The sequence below is a fragment of the Hippoglossus stenolepis genome, chromosome 2 (assembly GCF_022539355.2).
Source record: "Hippoglossus stenolepis isolate QCI-W04-F060 chromosome 2, HSTE1.2, whole genome shotgun sequence".
NCBI lineage: Eukaryota > Metazoa > Chordata > Actinopteri > Pleuronectiformes > Pleuronectidae > Hippoglossus > Hippoglossus stenolepis.
In genome coordinates, this window is record NC_061484.1 from 17,924,611 (window position 1) to 17,944,066 (window position 19,456).

At 40.8% G+C, this 19,456-nt stretch overlaps 1 protein-coding gene across 1 annotated transcript; it reads left to right on the forward strand.

The window, feature by feature from the left end:
• The first annotated feature begins 9,399 nt into the window (after positions 1 to 9,399).
• On the forward strand, positions 9,400 to 17,591 carry LOC118124383 (choline transporter-like protein 1). Its single transcript, XM_035182093.2, has 16 exons — positions 9,400 to 9,757; positions 9,994 to 10,080; positions 10,871 to 11,013; positions 12,149 to 12,285; positions 12,490 to 12,583; positions 13,290 to 13,459; positions 13,915 to 14,004; positions 14,117 to 14,259; positions 14,395 to 14,581; positions 15,235 to 15,403; positions 15,518 to 15,674; positions 16,105 to 16,188; positions 16,288 to 16,425; positions 16,510 to 16,746; positions 16,828 to 16,902; positions 17,134 to 17,591. Exons 1-16 carry the CDS (start codon positions 9,731 to 9,733, stop codon positions 17,155 to 17,157), a joined length of 1,962 nt encoding a protein of 653 aa, XP_035037984.1. The 5' UTR covers positions 9,400 to 9,730; the 3' UTR covers positions 17,158 to 17,591.
• The last annotated feature ends 1,865 nt before the right edge of the window (positions 17,592 to 19,456 follow it).

Sequence of the window (19,456 nt, forward strand, 5' to 3'; positions counted from 1 at the left end):
ATTGCTCCGATGTTTTGGAAGTTATATCTGAGGCATGTTTTTTTTGGTTTTTTTAAATGTCATGTTGTTACTCTACAAGCATTCTTAACCAAACACACAGGCTCTAATGAAATAAATACAAGATATCTTTAAAGATATGGTTTAAGAGATATTCTTTTCTTTCAACTATTCTTTAAAAAAAAACAGTAGATATAAAACATTATATGACAATATCTGAAACCAAAGCAAAGAAATGCATTTAAGGACCCAAATGCCAGCAATATGTTTCCAAATATAGTCATTTGTCAGACGCACTTAGTAGAATAAAAAAGCAAAGCCAGAGATATTTACACATGATGTCACTGAGACCATTTAAGATAAATGTTAATCAGTCAACTAAAATAAACGGAATATTTCCACAGATTTCCATGTGCCAGTGAAAGACCTCCAGACCCACCAATACAAAGTACACTTCATAAACGAACTAGAATGGCAGTCAGTAGAGCTCATACTGCCGCCAAGGCCCAACAACAGTCTCCTTAAAAACCTAATCAAACCGCACCAAATTGCCCACACTCATGGAAATCAGTCCCCTGAACGTGCCTCAAGGCCTGAGACAAAAATGCTGCACAACGCAATCATCTTGCAATGTTAAAAAGAGTGGGAAAGAAAATCCTGGATCTGCATCAAAATTGTATTGGATATTTCCCTGACACATACCACATCCTTCTACCAAGTTCGATGGAAAAAGGTTCCTTAGTTTTAGTTTAATCCTGCTCACAAACGAACAAACCTTGATGAAAACAAAACCTCCTTGGTGGAGGTAACAGCACCCTGGCAATAACCCCTCTTCCTGTACCCTCTACTAAAAACAAATCAAGTTGTGACCATATCCATCATGAAACCTTTTAGTCAACAAAACCAGCTGCACAAAAACAGCAATGCGTCAAAGCAATGGGGACAATCCAAACACAAGGGAAAACTGGAATGAATCCCCCTCCGACTGCTGCCGCATCCCTGGCCTCTAACCTCTGGGTCATCCAGATGTGAGGTGAGGCTCTGGATGAGTCTTTTCTTAGGGGCCTTGCTGGGAAAAACTGTGCACTGCCGTCAGTGTTGGCTCACCAGGGACACAGATGGTCATACTCAAAGGGGAAGGATCCAAGGACAACAAGACTCCTCTGTAACATGTCACATGATGCGCTCTGCGGTTACGCCAAGCGCAGTGTAAACGAAATACAGATTTCTTTTCGGTCACAGCAGCTTACATGTGGATATGGATGATGATTGAAGTGCAGAGGCCGACACGGAGCACGACTCAAGCTATCCACTCATTACCTCCTGTGGACATCCAACACAGGCATATACTGTAATTTAAAAGACCAGGCCTCCCCTCTGCCAATCACACCATCCTCTACGGTTACAGGGCAACTGGTCTACGTCACAATCTGATCCATCAGCGACGTTGTGCAAACACATTCAGTCAACACAGGTGGGAAAGAACACCATCAACAAAGTCTGTGTGTGTGTGGTTTTGTATGAACGACAATGTGCTGAAGCATTAAACTGAAGCATTTAAAAAGGGCAGCTTGAACAAGAGTTTACAGGAATGGGACGTGATGGTTGCAATAGAGAAAAAGTGAGGGGATCACCACACCATTAATCCTGAGGCGACCTCAATTTGTTTAAATGTCACTGCAATCCACGATTGTTACCTCCACCGAGGAGGTAATATTTCCACCCCTGTCCATTTGTTAGTAAGGAAGATTAAGTCAAATCTACTGGATGGATTACTGCGTAACGTGGTGGAACGATGTGGCATGGATCAGTAAAGAAACTGGCGGATCCAGGAATTTGTCATTACTGTCTTTAACAATGTGATATTTAGGGGACTAATTTCTCAGAGTGTGTCAAATTGGGTGCAGCTTGATTGAATCTAAGGGGACTGTTGGGCGTTGGTGGATGTATCCACACAACTGAGTGTCATTCTGGTGGAGATATTGCATCCTGGTTCTTCTGACTGACAGACCAACCAATATGTCGTTCCCTGGATTCATCTGGCTACAAATGATTAACTCTTATTATAACGTCCCTCTTATTATAGTCATATGACTAAACCTCATCTTTTTTATGGTTATCTGTGTGGATGAGAGTGCAGTGCAGTCTATTCTCGACTGTGTAAATGCTTTTGGATATAGTTGCTTTTTAGTATGTGAACATTTATTTAGCCTTGAGAGTCATCATTACAGGCCATACTCTGTCACAGTCCCACATCACAGAGGATGAGCATGAACATTCTCATCAGCGCGCAGCATCATAGGTCACATGTCTGGAGTGGTTACATACATGGTTAAGAAAGACCTATTCATGATTCACCCTATAATCCCCCACTGTTCGAGCTTCTTAAGTGGAGCAGTGAGGGCCCAAAGGAAACAGCCTCACATTCCTCACTGATATAGTTTATTATTGGAAAAATAAGCCAGTCTAAATCATGGGCATTGAAGAACACAGAGTGTTTGCCCATGTAGGAAAATGTAGGTGACGCTTTTGGAGAAAAAAAACACTTTCCCTCCCATGACTGAGTCATTTTGAGTCCTTGCATATACAAAGGCTGCTTTGAGAAAAATAGTTGCTTCCTTTTTTAAGACTTCTTTAAATAACTTGTTTCTAATGTACTTGCAGTTATATGAAATTAGAAAAACGAATCTTGGGTTCATTTATACTAAAAGGAAAACTAAACAAAATGCGAGAATCTCATCTGAGGCTCTAAAAATACCATCAGCAGACCACACCAAGATCCTTGCAGTCCTTTCCTGTTACTTGCTTTGCCCTGTGGTTAACAACTGCTTCTCAAAAGGCCAGAGTCATGCCGGCCTAAATAACAGGGTTTGATGCCTGTGTGGGAACTTGAGCAATCGCAATATTCTTGAATGAAACATCCCAGTGTAGATGATGCAACTAAAGTGCATGTGGAAAAAAAAAAATTGGTTCTGAGCTGCTTGGCTGTTTTAATTAAAAGCTCTTCCTCAATCATCTGTTGATTTTAACTTGTTTTTTCTTGTTAGGGGCTAAGTGGAAGAAGTCGTCGTGGGAGACAACAAGGGGGTCCTTGGACACTGATCGTGGTTTATGGTGTGACTGCTACCGTGGGAACAGGAAGTACAAGTTATTAAGGGGACAGGCCATAACAGGCTAAAATAATCTATCTAATCTTCTTGTGAGAGGGTCTCTGTGTGCATGTTTGTGTATGATACAAGGGAGGATGTTATATTGGTGTGTGTGTGTGTGTGTGTGTGTGTGTGTGTGTGTGTGAGAGGTTGAAGTGGAATTGGTTTCTCAAATCAGATGATACAGACCTTGTGTCATCTTAAATTTCGATGACGACAGTGGAAAACACTGTCTCAAACACAGACAGTCCAATCAGTGTTCACTGTGTAGCTACCATCTGTTCTCTGTTTTTGTCTTACGCGATAAAAAGGCTTGAATGACCAATGGTGTCATATTGCCACATCAGATGACTCTGTTCTTACTATAATACAAACATCTTGAGACAAACATTTTTCACAGTCCCTGCATTTTTGTTGGATAACATTTGGTCAAAGGAATCCGAGGTGATACCGTGAATTTTACATCAGCAAATACAATATCACCAGTGATGAACTTCATCTATTGGCTCCAATGGTTTTGCCGGTATCTTGTATATTCAGAGCGTAACACAATACTATGTCCATGAATATCCTATTTTTGTATTGCTGCTTGTAAACATGTTATTTGATTCATAAATAATTGGAAAAGCTTTTATTGTGCTTTTTAGATACCTGAATCAGTGGATGGATGAAGTACAGGCTTTTTAGAAAGCAGGAGACTAATGTACATGTAAACAGTCTGTTCCAAACAAGACCTTCATGACGTCACAAAATGGAGACTTCCCAGAAGATTCCTCTCCTGAACAACAGTGAATCTTGAACTGGGATGTCATCCTGGATAAGCCAGAATACACAAATTGACTCAGAATATAAGAAAGCCATCACAACTTAAAAAAAAACTCTTGCCTCTCACAGTCCTCCATCTTGTATAAGACAGGTACATAAGTAAGTGTTATACTATCATGTCTTTTTAGTTGAGAGAAAGTGTTCTGGTCCAGGTCCCCAGTCTACTTAGTCTAGAAAAGCGGAATCATTGTAGATCAAGTGGAGCTCGATGGTCAAACCAAAATGAGATGGTCCAGTCTCCCATTTGCTTTAAGTTGGCCCGAGAAGGATCCACTCATCGGAATCTTTGTTTCTTGAGACGAGAAAGATGTACTTGAAGGAGCCTTCGAAAGGGGACGGCCCTGTCGCAACGCTATGACGCAATCAGTTTTCAACTGCAGCCTCTGGATGCAGCCCCTGAATTGGTACACAGTTCTTGCAGTTGATTGGTTTTGTCTTCATGTATCCAATCCAATCTGCATGTCTGAAGACTGTGGGAGGAAGGCAGAGTACCTGGAGAAAACCCATGCAGACACGAGAAGAACATGCAAACACAGAAAGGCCCTGGCCAAACCCAGACTGGAACTAGAAACCTTCTTGTTGTGAGGCAAAACAGTGCAGAACCACTCATCTATATGAATAAAACTGATTTGACTCGACTTTCCTTCCAAAGCATTCAGCCCGTCTCCTCTTAAACGACATCCTGATTGTTAGCTGTTAATGTAGCAACCTGTTACATCAGGAATTACATCCTTGCAAGGACAAAAAATACAATTTTACCACAGATTACGAGGATACACTGTGAAAGTGAACGCAGTCAAAGTCCTACTCACACTATCTACCTGCATCTCATCCTGACGGTTCCATATGGATCAGGACATAGGTGGCAACAACAGCTGGATTCCATTTGTTTTTCTCTGACTTAGACACATGGCCGATAACCCCATAACCACCTGAGCACATTCCCACACTTCTGGAGCATTGAAACGTGTGCAGGAATGCAGGAGCCTTGTTTTAATATCAAATTGCTTTGTTTGAGCTGCTTAATTAGCGAAGACAAAACTCCACTGCTTTCTCTTGAGCAGCGCCGCATGAATGAGAAAACAATGATTTCAACGGCTCACCCTGGAAGATACCCTGTTTGATTTAACAAAAGGTCAAGTGATTCACAGCGAAAAGACAGCAAGACTTAAAAGTGAGTAATTTATCACCACCCGTTTCCTTCATTTTGTGAAAAGAAGAAGAGAAAAAAAGTCAGTGTTATGTGGAGATTCCAAAATACTCGCCTTTTGGAATTCATCAAATCCTCCAAAGCTTGACATTTTCTGACAGCTTGAATCTTGAAAGTATCTGAAGACATAGGCGAATAATATTTATCTTCTTGTCTTTTTGTTTATGAAGAATGACTCTTAAGCTTGGACCAGAGCCTCTGAGGGGCCAGGATAGTGACGTACTACAACCCCCACCTCGCTCCCCATCCACCCAGGTTTCTGCTGAACATATGCTGCGCTGGCATGGACTCGTCCAGCGGTGATCCAGGAAAACGTGTTGTCCTTGGACACCGTTGCCACAGCAGCATCGGCAGGAAATACTTGAGACCCAGAGTCAGGAGTATGTCGAGCCAGAGGCTGTTTCATCAATTGATGAGCAGGATCTCTGAACGGTTATGTTTCCGCTCCATGTTCGTTTGCATTCTGGCTCCAAATGTTGCCTCCCAACATCTGCGTTTGTTCCCTCACATGTGTGCGCTCATAATCAGCTGCTCGTCACATGTTCTGCTCCTGCATAATCTGCCTTTCCTTACTCATAGTTTTTCTTTCAATCTACACTGACACAACAAAGGCTTATATCAAGTATGTCTCTGTCTGGAATATAATGCTTTTTAAAAATCATCATTATATGGCTGCAGACATTTTGCATTAGTCACAAGAAGGACTGCACAGTTTTAAGTTCATAGAGTGACGAGTGGATAAGACTGCCAGAGTTAAATATTTACCTTTCTTTCCCGGTCTTCTACACAAGGCAGGAGAAACATTTATCGTGCAATAAGAGCCCCGAGGAAAGTAAGACGCAAGTCACCTCTTCTGCAGGAAACTGCTTGACATTCCAGCTGACTCAGGAACTGTACAGGTCAGGATACCTTCACTAAGCGGAGCGGAAACCTCTTGAAAAACAGCAGGCAGGGCAGATATCTGCTAAAAATGCTACTTCAGACATCTGAAACTAGTTATGAGAAAAAATAAAAACGGAAGGTTGCAAAGAACACAGATCCAAGCTATGAGCGCAAAAACTGTGAAATTATAATGGTGTACAAGGTGGAAGTTCTTTGGAAATATAAACATACAACCCAGATATAGGATTAATAAGAATTTAAATATTTAGAGTCTTTGCTTGGACTGTTAAACGTGTGTGCCTCTGGGATACTCCTACCTCATGCAGTTAGATTGCAGAGTGAGGGACGAGATGGTCATTCAGCTTGAGGGGCAGCAGCAGTCAGCGTTTCATCAGCAGACATCCCCTCACAAGGGGATCTGAGCCACATGAAGTCCTGTAGCGCCCCCCGGCAACATGAAACTGCCTGTGATTAATCACTGGATTAGCATTTGATGGAAGAAACCTAATGTAATGACTCAAAATAGACTGATGGGGGCGACAAACTCATGTTTAACAATGTGGTTGGTCTTTTAGATTTAGTTTACGTTCATTCTAACATGAAGCTTAATTATATTATATATTATATAAGTATTAACAACACGCTGTCAGCCAATGTAACACGTTGGAGAAAATGACTTGTGCAGAAATGGAGGGTAAACGTGGCCCGTGTGCTGTCATTGAAATGTATCATGTGGCCCCTCCTGTGCCATGATAAGAAGCTGGTTTACCTGCTAACACAGTGTGGACAGGGAGAAGCACGTAAATCACGTGAATTAGAAGAGTGTACAGCAGCAGTTAATGATAATTAACTGCAATAACCTGAACCAAACCAGTCCATGAATCTTAAACTCACCTGTGTGGGCTAAACATGGCTGCAGCCATTTGGAAGCCATTTTGACATGAAAGAGAAGGTAAACAGAGGCGTTACTCGTCATGTTAATTAAGGCTGTGCTCTATTTAGATAGGGCTTTAATGAATGTGATGAGTAACACCTGTATTTACCTTCCATTTCCTGTCAAAATGGCTGCCAAATGGCGGCCGCCCAAATGAAAAGCTTCTGTTCAGCTTTCAGGCTTTTCCGTGGTTTAAAAAGTTCTGTCAGTAAAAAGCTGAGAACAACGATGAAGTGTTTTCATCCTGCTTCAGTGACCTCGTTACTCCAGCATGTGGCGCCAAATTCTACACGACTACCGTGTTGTATCTTTCTTCTTCTGTCTTTCTTTCTTTCTTTCTTTCTTCTTCTTCTACTTCTTCTTCTTCTTCTTCGTCTTCTTCTTCTTCTTCTTCTTCTTTCGAATCTTCTTATTAAAGAAACAATAATAATATACACATTTTGTCACAAAACACACATAACAGTACAAGGAGCAGTATGACAGGTTTAAATTAATTTAAAAACAAACTCAATAAAGACAAAAGAAACAGTATTAAAAAGCAAGCTTAACTTATAAATAATATTGTTGTTGTTGTTGTTGTTGTTGTTGTTCTTCTTCTTCTTCTTCTTCTTCTTCTTCTTCTTCTTCTTCTTCTTCTTCTTCTTCTTCTTCTCCTCTGTATGGTAGATGGCTAACAGCTTCACATTCTAACATCCTAAGTAGACTTCAATTTTGATGGGAAACGACCAAAGAGGTTTAACTGTGGTTATTCTTTGTCCAATACAACCCCTATGATGGCTGTGCTAAAAATATGCTGATACATCCCCCCCAAAAAAATCCATTGTCCAAAGAAAAATGTTCAGAAAAAGAAGCGGTATGTATTTTAAACAAAAAAATATCAGAAATTAAAAATCGAAATACTTTATATAAAATATAGGAGGGACAGTCTCTACAATAGGCCTTGAGGGTGTGAGGTCAAGACAGAAGTTAGTGTAAGCAAACAATATTGTTTGCTCCTACAGGTACTGCTAAAAATAAGAATAAGACTAAGAATGGCAATGAGCAGGAAATAAACTAAATCAAATAAGGTCACCGCCTTATAACTTGAGAAGAGCCCCAATTCTCACAGCTACAGTTGTGCAGTTTTCCCGAATATGGCAGGTACGTTGTTCCAAGCAGATCGGGGGTGGATTTAGTCTGTTAGTGTCCTCTCTCTATCTGCATGTAATTCACTCAGGGCTCTGAGGGGAACAGACCATGTGCTGCAGGGCTTGTTCTTCTTGTCACTGAAGATAGATCTTTATCTCTGCCTGTATGTTTGGGGCTATTGTCTCACAAATTCGGCCACAACAGAAGTAGGCTGCTTATTGCAGACAAGGAAGTATGATTCATAAAATTGCATTAAGTATAAGACATCATTTAAAGTTTTGATTACAATAGCATATTTGTATGGATTTTTATTATATAGCTACAAAGGCAAGTATGTTAGACATTAACATTAATATATAAATTCCATGTGTTACTTATGAGGCATCCAAGGAGGTCTAAGGATTCCTATTGGCTCAGTATTCCATTGACTTACTAATTAAGAGATGTTCTTTCAATGTGTTTCTTCAGTGGATTCACTGTCTATGTTTGCATATTAACTGGACTCTGATGAGGTCAAAGCAGCCAGAAGGACTGAGAAAAAAATAGAATGTCAAGAAAATCTTTCTCTTCCAGAAATGTAAGATTTTAAGGTTTGGAAAATACTTGCTCATCAATAACCCCTGCTGTTTCTCTGTATATAAACTTTTATATATCTCTATATATCCATTGTCTACACTTAATCAAGCAAGGGAATGAGCTTGGCTTCATGTGTTGTTGTACCAATCCACCAGCTATTTCAAAGAAGCTAACCAATCAGAGGGTGCGGTGTAGGTGCGGTACAAACATGAATGAAACGTTTGATAACAATTTTTATATTCATTAAGATTCAACACTGTAGGTTTTAGTTCAGCTCATACATTTGCCTCATAAATTGTACATGAAGATGGGCAACACTTCTCCACTTCCTCCTACTATCCAGGATGTGAACGCCAGCCGCCATCTTTTGTACCCGACGATATCGTTTGCACTGAGATCCCGCCATTACCTGCGCTCGACCAATCGCGGGTCAGTCTCAGCTGTCAATCATCACGTTTCACCCCAGTTTTATTACATCAAATAACTAAAACCAACAAAGAATCACAATCACAATGGCTCTCACATTCAAGGAATTTGCTAGAATGTGTCAGAGTGAGCATAAATAGAAAAACTAAAAAAAACACAGATAAGATATGTGCAGTAGGAACAGTTGACATTTACAACTTGACGGATTTTTACGACACCGGGTGGAGACGGTGACGCTTTGGCTTCACTTCTGGGCAGAGGTCGCGACCTCCATCTTTCCCTCACACTCTTTGGTTTGTCGGAGCGCACGTGAAGGCATCAGGGAGAAACTTGACTCCTTCCGCGTTCACCTGCGGCTCCTCCTCGCGCGGGGACCACCACACATGGGCGTTTGCTCCTCGAGTGAAAGAGACGACAATAAAAAAGTGTTTTGTTGGAGTTGCTGCAGCGGCCACCGGGGACAAAAGGAAGAAGAAGAATTAGAAGAAGAAGAAGAAAGGCGTCGCGAGATGAGAAGAGAGACATGAGCTGAGAAAGTTCGGGGCGAAGAACAGACGCAGAAAGTTTTCGCTTGTTGTTGTTGTACTCAAGTCGTCGCTCACGATGGGATGTGGCAGCAGCAGCTCGGAGGTGAGTTTGTCCCCATGCGACTTTCAAAAAGCTTTAAAACTGCAGCTTCACGTGTCGTGTCTCCTACGTTCGCTTCTTCCGCTTCTTCAGCTTGTTTTTACAGCAACAACAACGTCCCGGTGTCGTGTCAGTGAGCTGGTGTGTGGAGCTGCCGGGTGTCCACCGCTCCACAGCCCGAACACCAGCCCGGCTAAGCTAACGGCTCCTGTGTGTTGTTGTCGTCCATGTGTGCGCAGGGGAAACGGGACTGGAAGCCGCTGGAGGACCGCAGCTGCACGGACATCCCGTGGCTCATCATATACACACTGTTCTGTGTCGGCATGGTGAGTGTGTGTGTGTGTGTGAGATGAACGGGAGGATGCGTGCAGCTGGACTTACATGCACTTCAGTCACATCAGCCACACGTTAGATCGTCTCCGTCAGAATGTGCATTCATCGGGTGATTCTACTTTATGCTCATTCTGCAGCATTCCCATTGTTGCGCATGTGTTTCCAACTGAATCCCATTACACCCAGTGTAACCTAGGACAATCACGATGTTACCACAAAACTGCAGCATTCAAAAAAGTAGAATCAACCCAGTTAATTTGATCTGACTAGTTTGAGTTAGGTGTACCTAATAAACTGCCCAATGTGTGTGTTTATGTATATATGTCTTTTACGTGTTTATGGGTTATGCTGACCAGTCCCATGAGTGCAAGTAAATAAAGTTGGAGATCATTGAATTGGCCCTTTAATCTAAACAGACACCCTTTGACAAAAAGCTCTGTAATAATAAATTCTGGTTTGGTTGAAAGTGGTTCAGGGACGTGCTGGTTTTAATTTCATGGTCACTTTGGAGATTGTAGTTTGTGGTCAAGGTGAATTGCATGATACAGTTGAACAATACCACAATATACAACCTTACATTTAACATTATAACCTGCACAAAGGTAGGATTGTTGGACTAGACTTTCATTAGTTTGTGTTACTGTATTTGTACTGTAGGCGTCAAAAACTGGTTTTGATTCGAGATAGTTTAAACCTAAAACCTACTGAAGAAGAGTATTTATTACTCTTTGTACTTCATGCAGATAGTTAATATTGTGTACTTGTAATCTGTCTCATCTGCAGGCATGCATTTGTGGCTACTCCATCGCCACAGGAGCTGCCTCCAGGCTTGTCTCAGGATATGACAGCTATGGCAACACCTGTGGTCGGAACAACACCAAGATCGAGGGAATCCCTCTCAGTGGCCGGGACATGACCCAAAACAAGTTAGTCTGATTAGTTACAAATGACTTAACATGAGATGTAGGGGTTATTTATATCAGATTTTAGATTGGTAGATTCTAGACTAAAAAGCACTGATTGCAGTACATCAAACTGCTTTAATTCATTCCTATCTCCTGTTTTTATTGATAACACTTAAGCCGTTTTCAGACATGACCTGTGGGGAAAATCTGGACAATTGACTCCGGAGTATAGCCAGAGTTTGCCTTTCACACATGCACAACACAGCGGGAGTTTCTCTGCACAGACACATTCACACCAACAACTCTACAACAATTACGACATATTAACTCTGTGGAGATCACGCGATTTTCTTGTCACCCCAAACTCGTTATACATCTTTGTCTATGTCTTCTCCTAGTCTCCGCTTTTTCAGTAAGTTAAAATAATGTGTTGAGGCTGTTTTTGCCTCCTGTAGTTGAGAGTTAGTGTCACAGACAGAGCCATTCAGCCTTACATGTCTGCATGCAAGGATTGCATCATGTAATCCTAATCTAACAAACATGTTGCTGCATTTGTAAACACATCGCTTTACCTCTTAGCTGTTCAGACCGTGACCTATTTACATTTACCTGAAAATCATATATTTCACACAAGTGCTGCAGCATATTAACCCAGTCTTCATCACAAGGTCAATGCAGATTAATATCACCAATGCAAGGCTGCACATGACTCATAGTCTACACTATACTTCAAGAGCTTATCTCTCTCTCTTTATAACGCCTCCCTAAACTCACTCTCTCTTAATGTAAGATTCTTATCATCTATAGAGAAATGACACAAATTCTGTTTTGTCATAATTTATGTGAGGAGTCTTGGACTATATGCCTGATTTTTGGGCAGTAGCTTTCCATCAGCATGCAGCCTGCGAGCCCAGTTTTACTGAAACAATGGGTCATGCTTTATCGGGCTGATTGCCCGTGGAGGCTTTGAATAAAAGGCGTTTCTGCTACAAAGAAGGATCTGTGTGACAGGACAGCAAATGTCAACATCTTTCTGCCCAAACAGAACAGTCCCCACTGGCACAGTAATAGCAAAATATACTGATATTAGTGGCAATTACAGTGGCTTTATACCGAATAGTCAATAATCCTGAAATTCCTTTTTTCCACCTCTCAGGAACATTTTCTTTCTGGAACCTTGCAACCTCGATCTCGTAAACAGGAAGATTAAGTCCATTGCCCTGTGTGTCTCCAAATGCCCTGCGACTAACCTGACGACATATGACGAACTGAAGAAGTTTGCTCTGACTAACGGTGAGAAGACGGCATGTTTTAGAGAAAATGTAAAAATGTCCTGTTTATTAACTTAGAGTTTGAGTTTACTGGTATTCCCATCTATTTATAATAAACGTTTGGCATAAACATTTAGTACCATTATAACTGCTTGCAGACAGGTTTTAGATAATGACATAAACAAGACTGAGCATGTAATATCATTTTTATTTTTCCCCTCCTTAGGGTCCCATCTCTGTTCCTATGATATTTCTCCTACGAGATACACAAGCCATTCAGAAAGATTCACCAAATGTCCCAAACTCCCCGTTTCAAAAAGGTAATCAAGTGCTTTGGCGTTTAATGAAATGTTAAAAAAGAAAGTTAAGTAACCATTTTTCCCCCTGTCTGTTTTTAATGCCAGCATTCTCATGTGGAAAAGGCCACATCCTGTTGGAGCTTGTCAGGAGGTTATTGATCATGTGATGTCACGATATGTCTAAACTGATACAGCCACTGACAGAGATGTTTATGTCTGTGGTGTTTAAAGGGGAACCTTTTTTTTTAATGCTGTTTAAATAAGCTTACTCACAAGTCTAGAAGTCCATTTGTTTGGTCGTTGTTTATGTGCATCTCAGAAATAAAAGGGGCCAAACAAATAACACATTTTTAAGCTGTGTCCTAAATCAGGGGCTGCATCCTTCAGAGGCTGCATTTGATGACTGATCACATCACAGCGGTGCCACGAGGCTGTCCTGTTTCAAAGTGTTTTCAAATGTGGACGAGAAAAGCCTCCTTCCATTCCTGAACAATCAACGATTCAACAGGTGGATCCTTTGTTGGACGACGAAGGATCCAACTAATCCTTCGTAGACTGCCCTGTCTACTGAAGCCATGTCTTCATAGACTGAGTCCTCCGAAGGATGCTTCCCCCGGGAATTTGGACACAGCTATAGACAGTTTCCCATAGTCTGATGCTTTAAGGACTCTTTCAGGAAATTCAAAGATAAATTAACCCCTATTCTTCATCTCTTTCATGTTTGTAGTAAGGCTATCCTACTGTTCAACCGCTGTATTCCAGTGGGCATCGACTGCTATGCCGAGTTTGTTCAGTCGTTCATCACATTTGTCAGTGACAACACTGTGCTGCGTCGTGTCATCGCCGGGGTGATGGCCAGCAAGGAGATCATCATGGGCCTCTGCATTCTGGCTTTGGGTAAAACACATTATTACATCTGGCTTACCATGTGCATGTGGATTTAATGAATGATGAATTGCTTTTATCCTGTGAGAAATGCGTGGTTTCTTCTGTCCTGCTGCTCCCTCAGTGCCGCCTTGATTGCTCTGGAGAATTCGGTTTGAAGGCAACTGTCGGAAGAGAAACTATTTTTGTCACAGTAATAACAGGAAATGTTATTACCCCATTGTTTTCATTGTAGCTCACAGGCATTTGTTTAAGGTCTCCTCTTGTTGTCACAGCAAAAAAAGGCAAAACGTATCCTACGACAGTTTTAGACTTTCATTTAATCTTTCGATCAATCTTTCTGGGCTTTTTATGCCCCCCACCCCACCCTCATGTTTGACTCCCACTCTACTTCACTTTACTCGGTGTGTTTGATACCTTCGTATCAAATGATGCATTGTGTTTTTTTTTTTTTCTCTCTGGTGCAGTTCTGTCCCTCATCATGATGGTCGTCATTCGTTACATCACCAAAGTGCTAGTGTGGATTCTAACCATTCTGGTTATCATCGGCTCTATAGGTAACTCTTAGAAGCTTTATAGGATTTAAGCACCCGTTCTCTTATCCATTTAATCCATTTTAACATTTATAAACATGTTAATATTTGATTCGTCTGCTCTGATCGTTTGCAGGTGGGACCGCGGTCCTCTGGTGGCTGTACGCCGACCAAAGGAGTGCCTTAAAAAATAACACTGCATCAGTGCTTGGGAGCGAAGTTGCCTGGGACAACACCAAGGCCCTGCTTGCGTATGCAATTGGTGCCACAATATTCACGGTATGTCTTATTGCACAGGCACACCAAGTCTTTCCTGGTGTGACAGAAAAAAGCAACTTGTATGAATTTAATTATCTGACTCAGAAGCTTAATTGAATGATGGTAAATGAGCAGAGAAACTCTGTAAACTTTCAGGTAGTTCTGCTGCTGTTGATGTTCTTCATGAGGAAGCGTGTGGCCCTCACCATCTCCCTGTTCCATGTTGCGGGCAAAGTGTTCCTCCACCTTCCCCTGCTGGTCCTGCAGCCATTCTGGACCTTCTTCTGCCTCATGCTCTTCTGGGTCTACTGGATCGCTGTGCTTCTCTTTCTCGGAACTGCAGGTTGGGACAGAGGCTGATGGAGAGATTCAGTGCTAGTGGTTCAATTACATGGATGTTTTGTCAGATTCAAAACTGCATTCACGATCCAAAGTGGTTTTATTGGTGCATACTTGCTTTAAACTTATTTTTGGATTGCTAATGCAGCACATGGGCTGCTTCTACTTCTCAAACAAGTAGAATATTTGGTTTGTTATTTGTGACATTTTGTCTCGGAGTTGTGGCCTGACCAAACTCCCACATCTGGAATCTTGTGCCAGTCTCGTGATGTGGGAGGACGTAGTCAAAGAGTCGCTTCTCTCTTCATCTCCCACTTCTCTTTTCTACAGACGACTTTCCCAAAGTAATATTTAAAACACGTTTTTGTTCCCTGTTTATATTGTACAATGTATTGGAAGAGGTAAAAGCTAATGATAACTCCAGTGCAATTTGTGGATAGAATAAAAGTAGTGAATTTATGAAATGTGGTGTATTTTAATGTGCATCTCAAACAGTTTGCATTCAGTTGATGTTGGCATGTTCAATTATTTTGGGGGTACGATTGCAATAACATTTCTTTACTTGTTTCCATTCAGCAATTATAAAGGAAAAACAGAGGGATGTATATTAGATGCAGAATATTCAGTTTAAATCTCACACTCGTCTTCTCCTCACAGGGACAGCGGTGAAGAACAACTCGACTGGTGTGGTTGAATATCAAATGGAGGGGCCTTTTCAGTACTTGGTGTGGTATCACGCTGTGGGTCTCATCTGGATCAGCGAGTTCATTCTTGCATTCCAGCAGATGACTATCGCTGGTGCTGTGGTCACCTACTATTTCACAAGGTACGGAAAAGTCACTTTTACTGTAGTACCTGAAAGACTTTGTGCCTTTTGCCGTCGTATTTATTCGATCTTGGGTTGTGTGGATGTCCATTCTCTGCATCTGTTTAACTGAAGGAATAAGTCCCAGATGCCAGCGACTCCCATCCTGTCTGCTATGGGACGTACCGTCCGCTACCACCTGGGCACTCTGGCCAAAGGCTCGTTCATCATCACACTCGTTAAGATCCCTCGTCTCATCCTAATGTACATCCACAGCCAGCTCAAAGGAAAGGTGAGTTGTGAAATCGTGATGAGTACTGCTGGACGATTTATCGTTTGGTGAATAATATCGTCCGATATGAGCCTTTCACAGTCGTATCAGTCTTTGGGTTAATGTTTGCCGTTATGAACATTTTAGAAAAGACATGCATTTATATTTCCATTATGTTAATCTTCTTAATTCTTGAATCATTGCCTATATATATTTAAGCAAAATATATATGTTGGCCGATATATCAGTAAAAGAAATGTGTTAATTCCCTAATATCCTAAAATCCATATAGATCAGGCTTTAATTATTAGTCTTTAATATTGTAAGAAACACCATTATACACTTGCATCAAACCAGTAAGGGACAATTCCCTGTATTTTCCATATATATATATATATGTATATAAACTGTTGTTAAGATGTAAACCTGTGAATTTGTGTATTTGTCGTAGGAAAACGCCTGTGCTCGCTGCATGCTGAAGGGTTGTATCTGCTGTTTGTGGTGTCTAGAGAAGTGTCTCAAATACCTGAATCAAGTGAGTAATCTCAGGTTGGTGAAGGAAGAAAATCTAGTGTACAATAGATACAACATCCCAAACATCTCTGGTGAACTTGACCATATCCTATCATTTCAGAACGCTTACACTGCCACAGCCATCAACAGCACCAATTTCTGCACCTCAGCCCGGGACGCTTTCCTTATCCTGGTGGAGAACGCACTCCGAGTGGCCGCCATAAACACTGTGGGCGACTTTGTGCTCTTCTTGGGAAAGGTAATATGCAGGCACATATTCTGCGGCTTTTTCCATTGAAACAACTGGAGTTCTTTCTAACCAGGCTTAAATCTGCACCCTCAGGTGCTTATAGTCTCGTGTACAGCCTTTGCTGGCATCCTGGCTCTGAACTACCAGAGGGACTACACCGTGTGGGTGCTTCCTCTCTTCATCGTCTGTATGTTTGCCTTCCTGGTGGCCCACTGCTTCCTCTCTGTGTTTGAGAACGTGGTCGACGTCCTCTTCCTCTGCTTTGCTGTGGACACAAAGTATAATGATGGCAGCCATGGACGGGAGTACTACATGGACAAGGCCTTAATGGTGAGAGGAATTTCTGATTATTCCTTGACAATTTACAAGAAGAGAAAATACAATAACCTGTAACTCTGTTTTCCCTGTCAGGAATTTGTTGAGAACAGTAAGAAAATGGGTTATTACAAGACAGAAGATGGAGATGGACGGGAGCTGAAGCCCATCGTGAGTTCAAATATATCTATGTGGTCTTATCAGTATTCTGAATGCAAACAGTTTCAATCCACTTGTAAAGAACAAAGTTTCAAGATAGGAATTGTTAAATGCTGCAAAAATCCATAATCTGGCTCCACATTCAGAACAAATGAACAATCACAAGGTCGTGTTTGGGTCTAATAATATTTTGTTAATGATCAAATGACAATAAAGTGAGTAAACTTCTTTTTTTTCTTGCAGACACGTGGGGGAACTGTAGCTTGACCAGGTCTCACACAGATCATCAAAACCACTAACATTTCTCTTACCAGCGTTTCGCTCCAGGGACACAAGTAATAAAACCTATAGAGGCTTAACAGAGCTTCATTGAAAGATGCTTTAAATTGTTTGTTTGCTGCGAAAGAGGGATTGCAATTTAATGTTTGACACTAATAGTTGTAAAGCAGTTGGGTTTGGGTTTTTTTTATTAAAAAGACGGGTTTGTTTTATCTTTTACAACTGAGTTTTCTCTTTTTATAACATTTTAAATAATGTCAAAGACCGATCTAACATGGTTTAACATGTTTGGCTTCCTGCTTTTAGTAATGTTCACTGTTGTTTGAACTGTTCGGTGTACTTTTTGAAATGTAAGGCTCACACTGTTCTGTCGAGGGCTGTTTAAGTTGTTTATTACTTATTAAATTTTGTACTTGAAACAGTATTGTATATTGTTTTCTCTGCATCTATGAAACCTTACAGAGAATTGATGGAGAAGTTAGTGTTTCCTGTCCAGCCACAGTCGGCTGCAGGTCATGTCTTTTAAATCTATCAGCTATTCCACATAATGAGGAAATCTCTCCTGTCTTGTTATCTCCAACTTCTCGTCAGCAGGGGGAATCAAAGGAACCCAAACGTCATGATAACTTAAAATTTGTTGTGTAGGAGAAAGATAGTGAAGTCTTTGTTCATTGCTGCCGTCAGCGAACATGTTGTCCTTACTCTCATCATAACAAGGAGCAGCTGCTGACATTGGAAATGTTTATCATGCAGTAGTATATCATTTTCCAATGATGGTCCTGAGGCTTAAACAATGAGTAAAATTACAGACCATTGTGTTTAGGCACAAAATAAAGTTAGATTATCATGTTTGATATGCAGAAGGTACAGAAATAGATATAAAGCTTCAATTTGATGTGAATAAATAACACTGGATTGAAAGCTGGTCCATGTGCTGACAGAACTACCAGGTAAGGATTTTGAACATGTGTGTGAAAAGTGCAGATATTTGAGGCTGTGTTCCAAGTGTGTGCAAAGTGAATCATCATTCTTCAATCTGAGGCCATTAGTTAGACCTTAACACGAAATGTAACGTTCATTTTAGACTTTTCTCTCAGCTCCAAATGCTCAATCTATCACCTGCCTTGACAACAAGAAGGCAACTCCTTTGTTCAACCACCTGAGGGCAGCAAATGCTCTTCAATGAATGGCATTTCCATCGTGAACCCACTGTAGATGTCATAACCTTCTAAATGATATTATCTCCTCATACCAGGACTAACAGCTTTAGAGTTCTCTAAATCAACTTACAGAAAGTAGATAACATGTTGATCACTTATCACATCCCCCAATCATGGGACTTGATTTTGATTTGATTTAGAAAAGTTGAAACCTAAATGAAGTAGGCAGCTTTTAAAACGATGTGAAAGTTTTTTAATCTGAGTGTATGTGCCAGTCAGCCGCTTTAGACCACCCCAGGGAAGACGAAAAGAAAATTGCAGGCAACCAAAAAATGAAAAGTCATGTAAATGTGATAGAAAACAAACTTTAAAAGTGAATGAGTAGTACTACATAGTACTATCTGCATGGTGAGAGAAGGGCAAGTAGCAAAGATTCATCCTACAGCAAGAATAAGAAAAAAAAACCACACTGACTCGGCGTGATTGAAGAGCAGCACAGTCCCCAGATTCAAACCCCCAGCTGGTTTATCTATGTTCAGATGCTGTTGTTTTTAAAAATCTGCAGCTGTTTATTTGTTCCATTCTCCAATTTGAGAAAAACCAAGACATAAAAATGTGAAACTGGAAAACTTTATCTGTATTTTTTACAACTGAACCAAATCTCTATCTGTATCCAGTGTACTCTGCAGTGGCTAAGTTTGTTGTAGATGATAATAAATAAAAGTTTTTAAGACAAGATGAGATAAAATACACTTTATGGATCACACAACCGGGGATACAAAGATATATTGAATAGGCAGTACAACTTAATCAAGATGAAATGTATAAAAGTACAGATATAAACATACTATACTCCTTTCACTACATTATATTCTATTGTATTTTATCATATAGTATTATACTATGGGTAGAGTAAATAGTAAATGTAAAATGTAAGAGTTTCCTTTAAAATTTGAGATTTCCAGGTAAATTGCTGACGTTACCTTGTGGATTTGGAATGTTTACAATGTAGACTGACCTGCCACAAATCTGTTCTCCCTCGAGTGAATCCTCAATCTACTAATGTACAGATTACTGCCTCACCGCCACCCACACACTCACACACACACACACTCACACACTCACAC

Coding starts and splice junctions, on each gene's coding strand:
- LOC118124383 (XM_035182093.2), top strand. CDS start 9,731: ATGGGATGTGGCAGCAGCAGCTCGGAG. Junction 10,081..10,870: donor CACTGTTCTGTGTCGGCATG/GTGAGTGTGTGT, acceptor TCTCATCTGCAG/GCATGCATTTGTGGCTACTC. Junction 12,584..13,289: donor AAACTCCCCGTTTCAAAAAG/GTAATCAAGTGC, acceptor TCATGTTTGTAG/TAAGGCTATCCTACTGTTCA.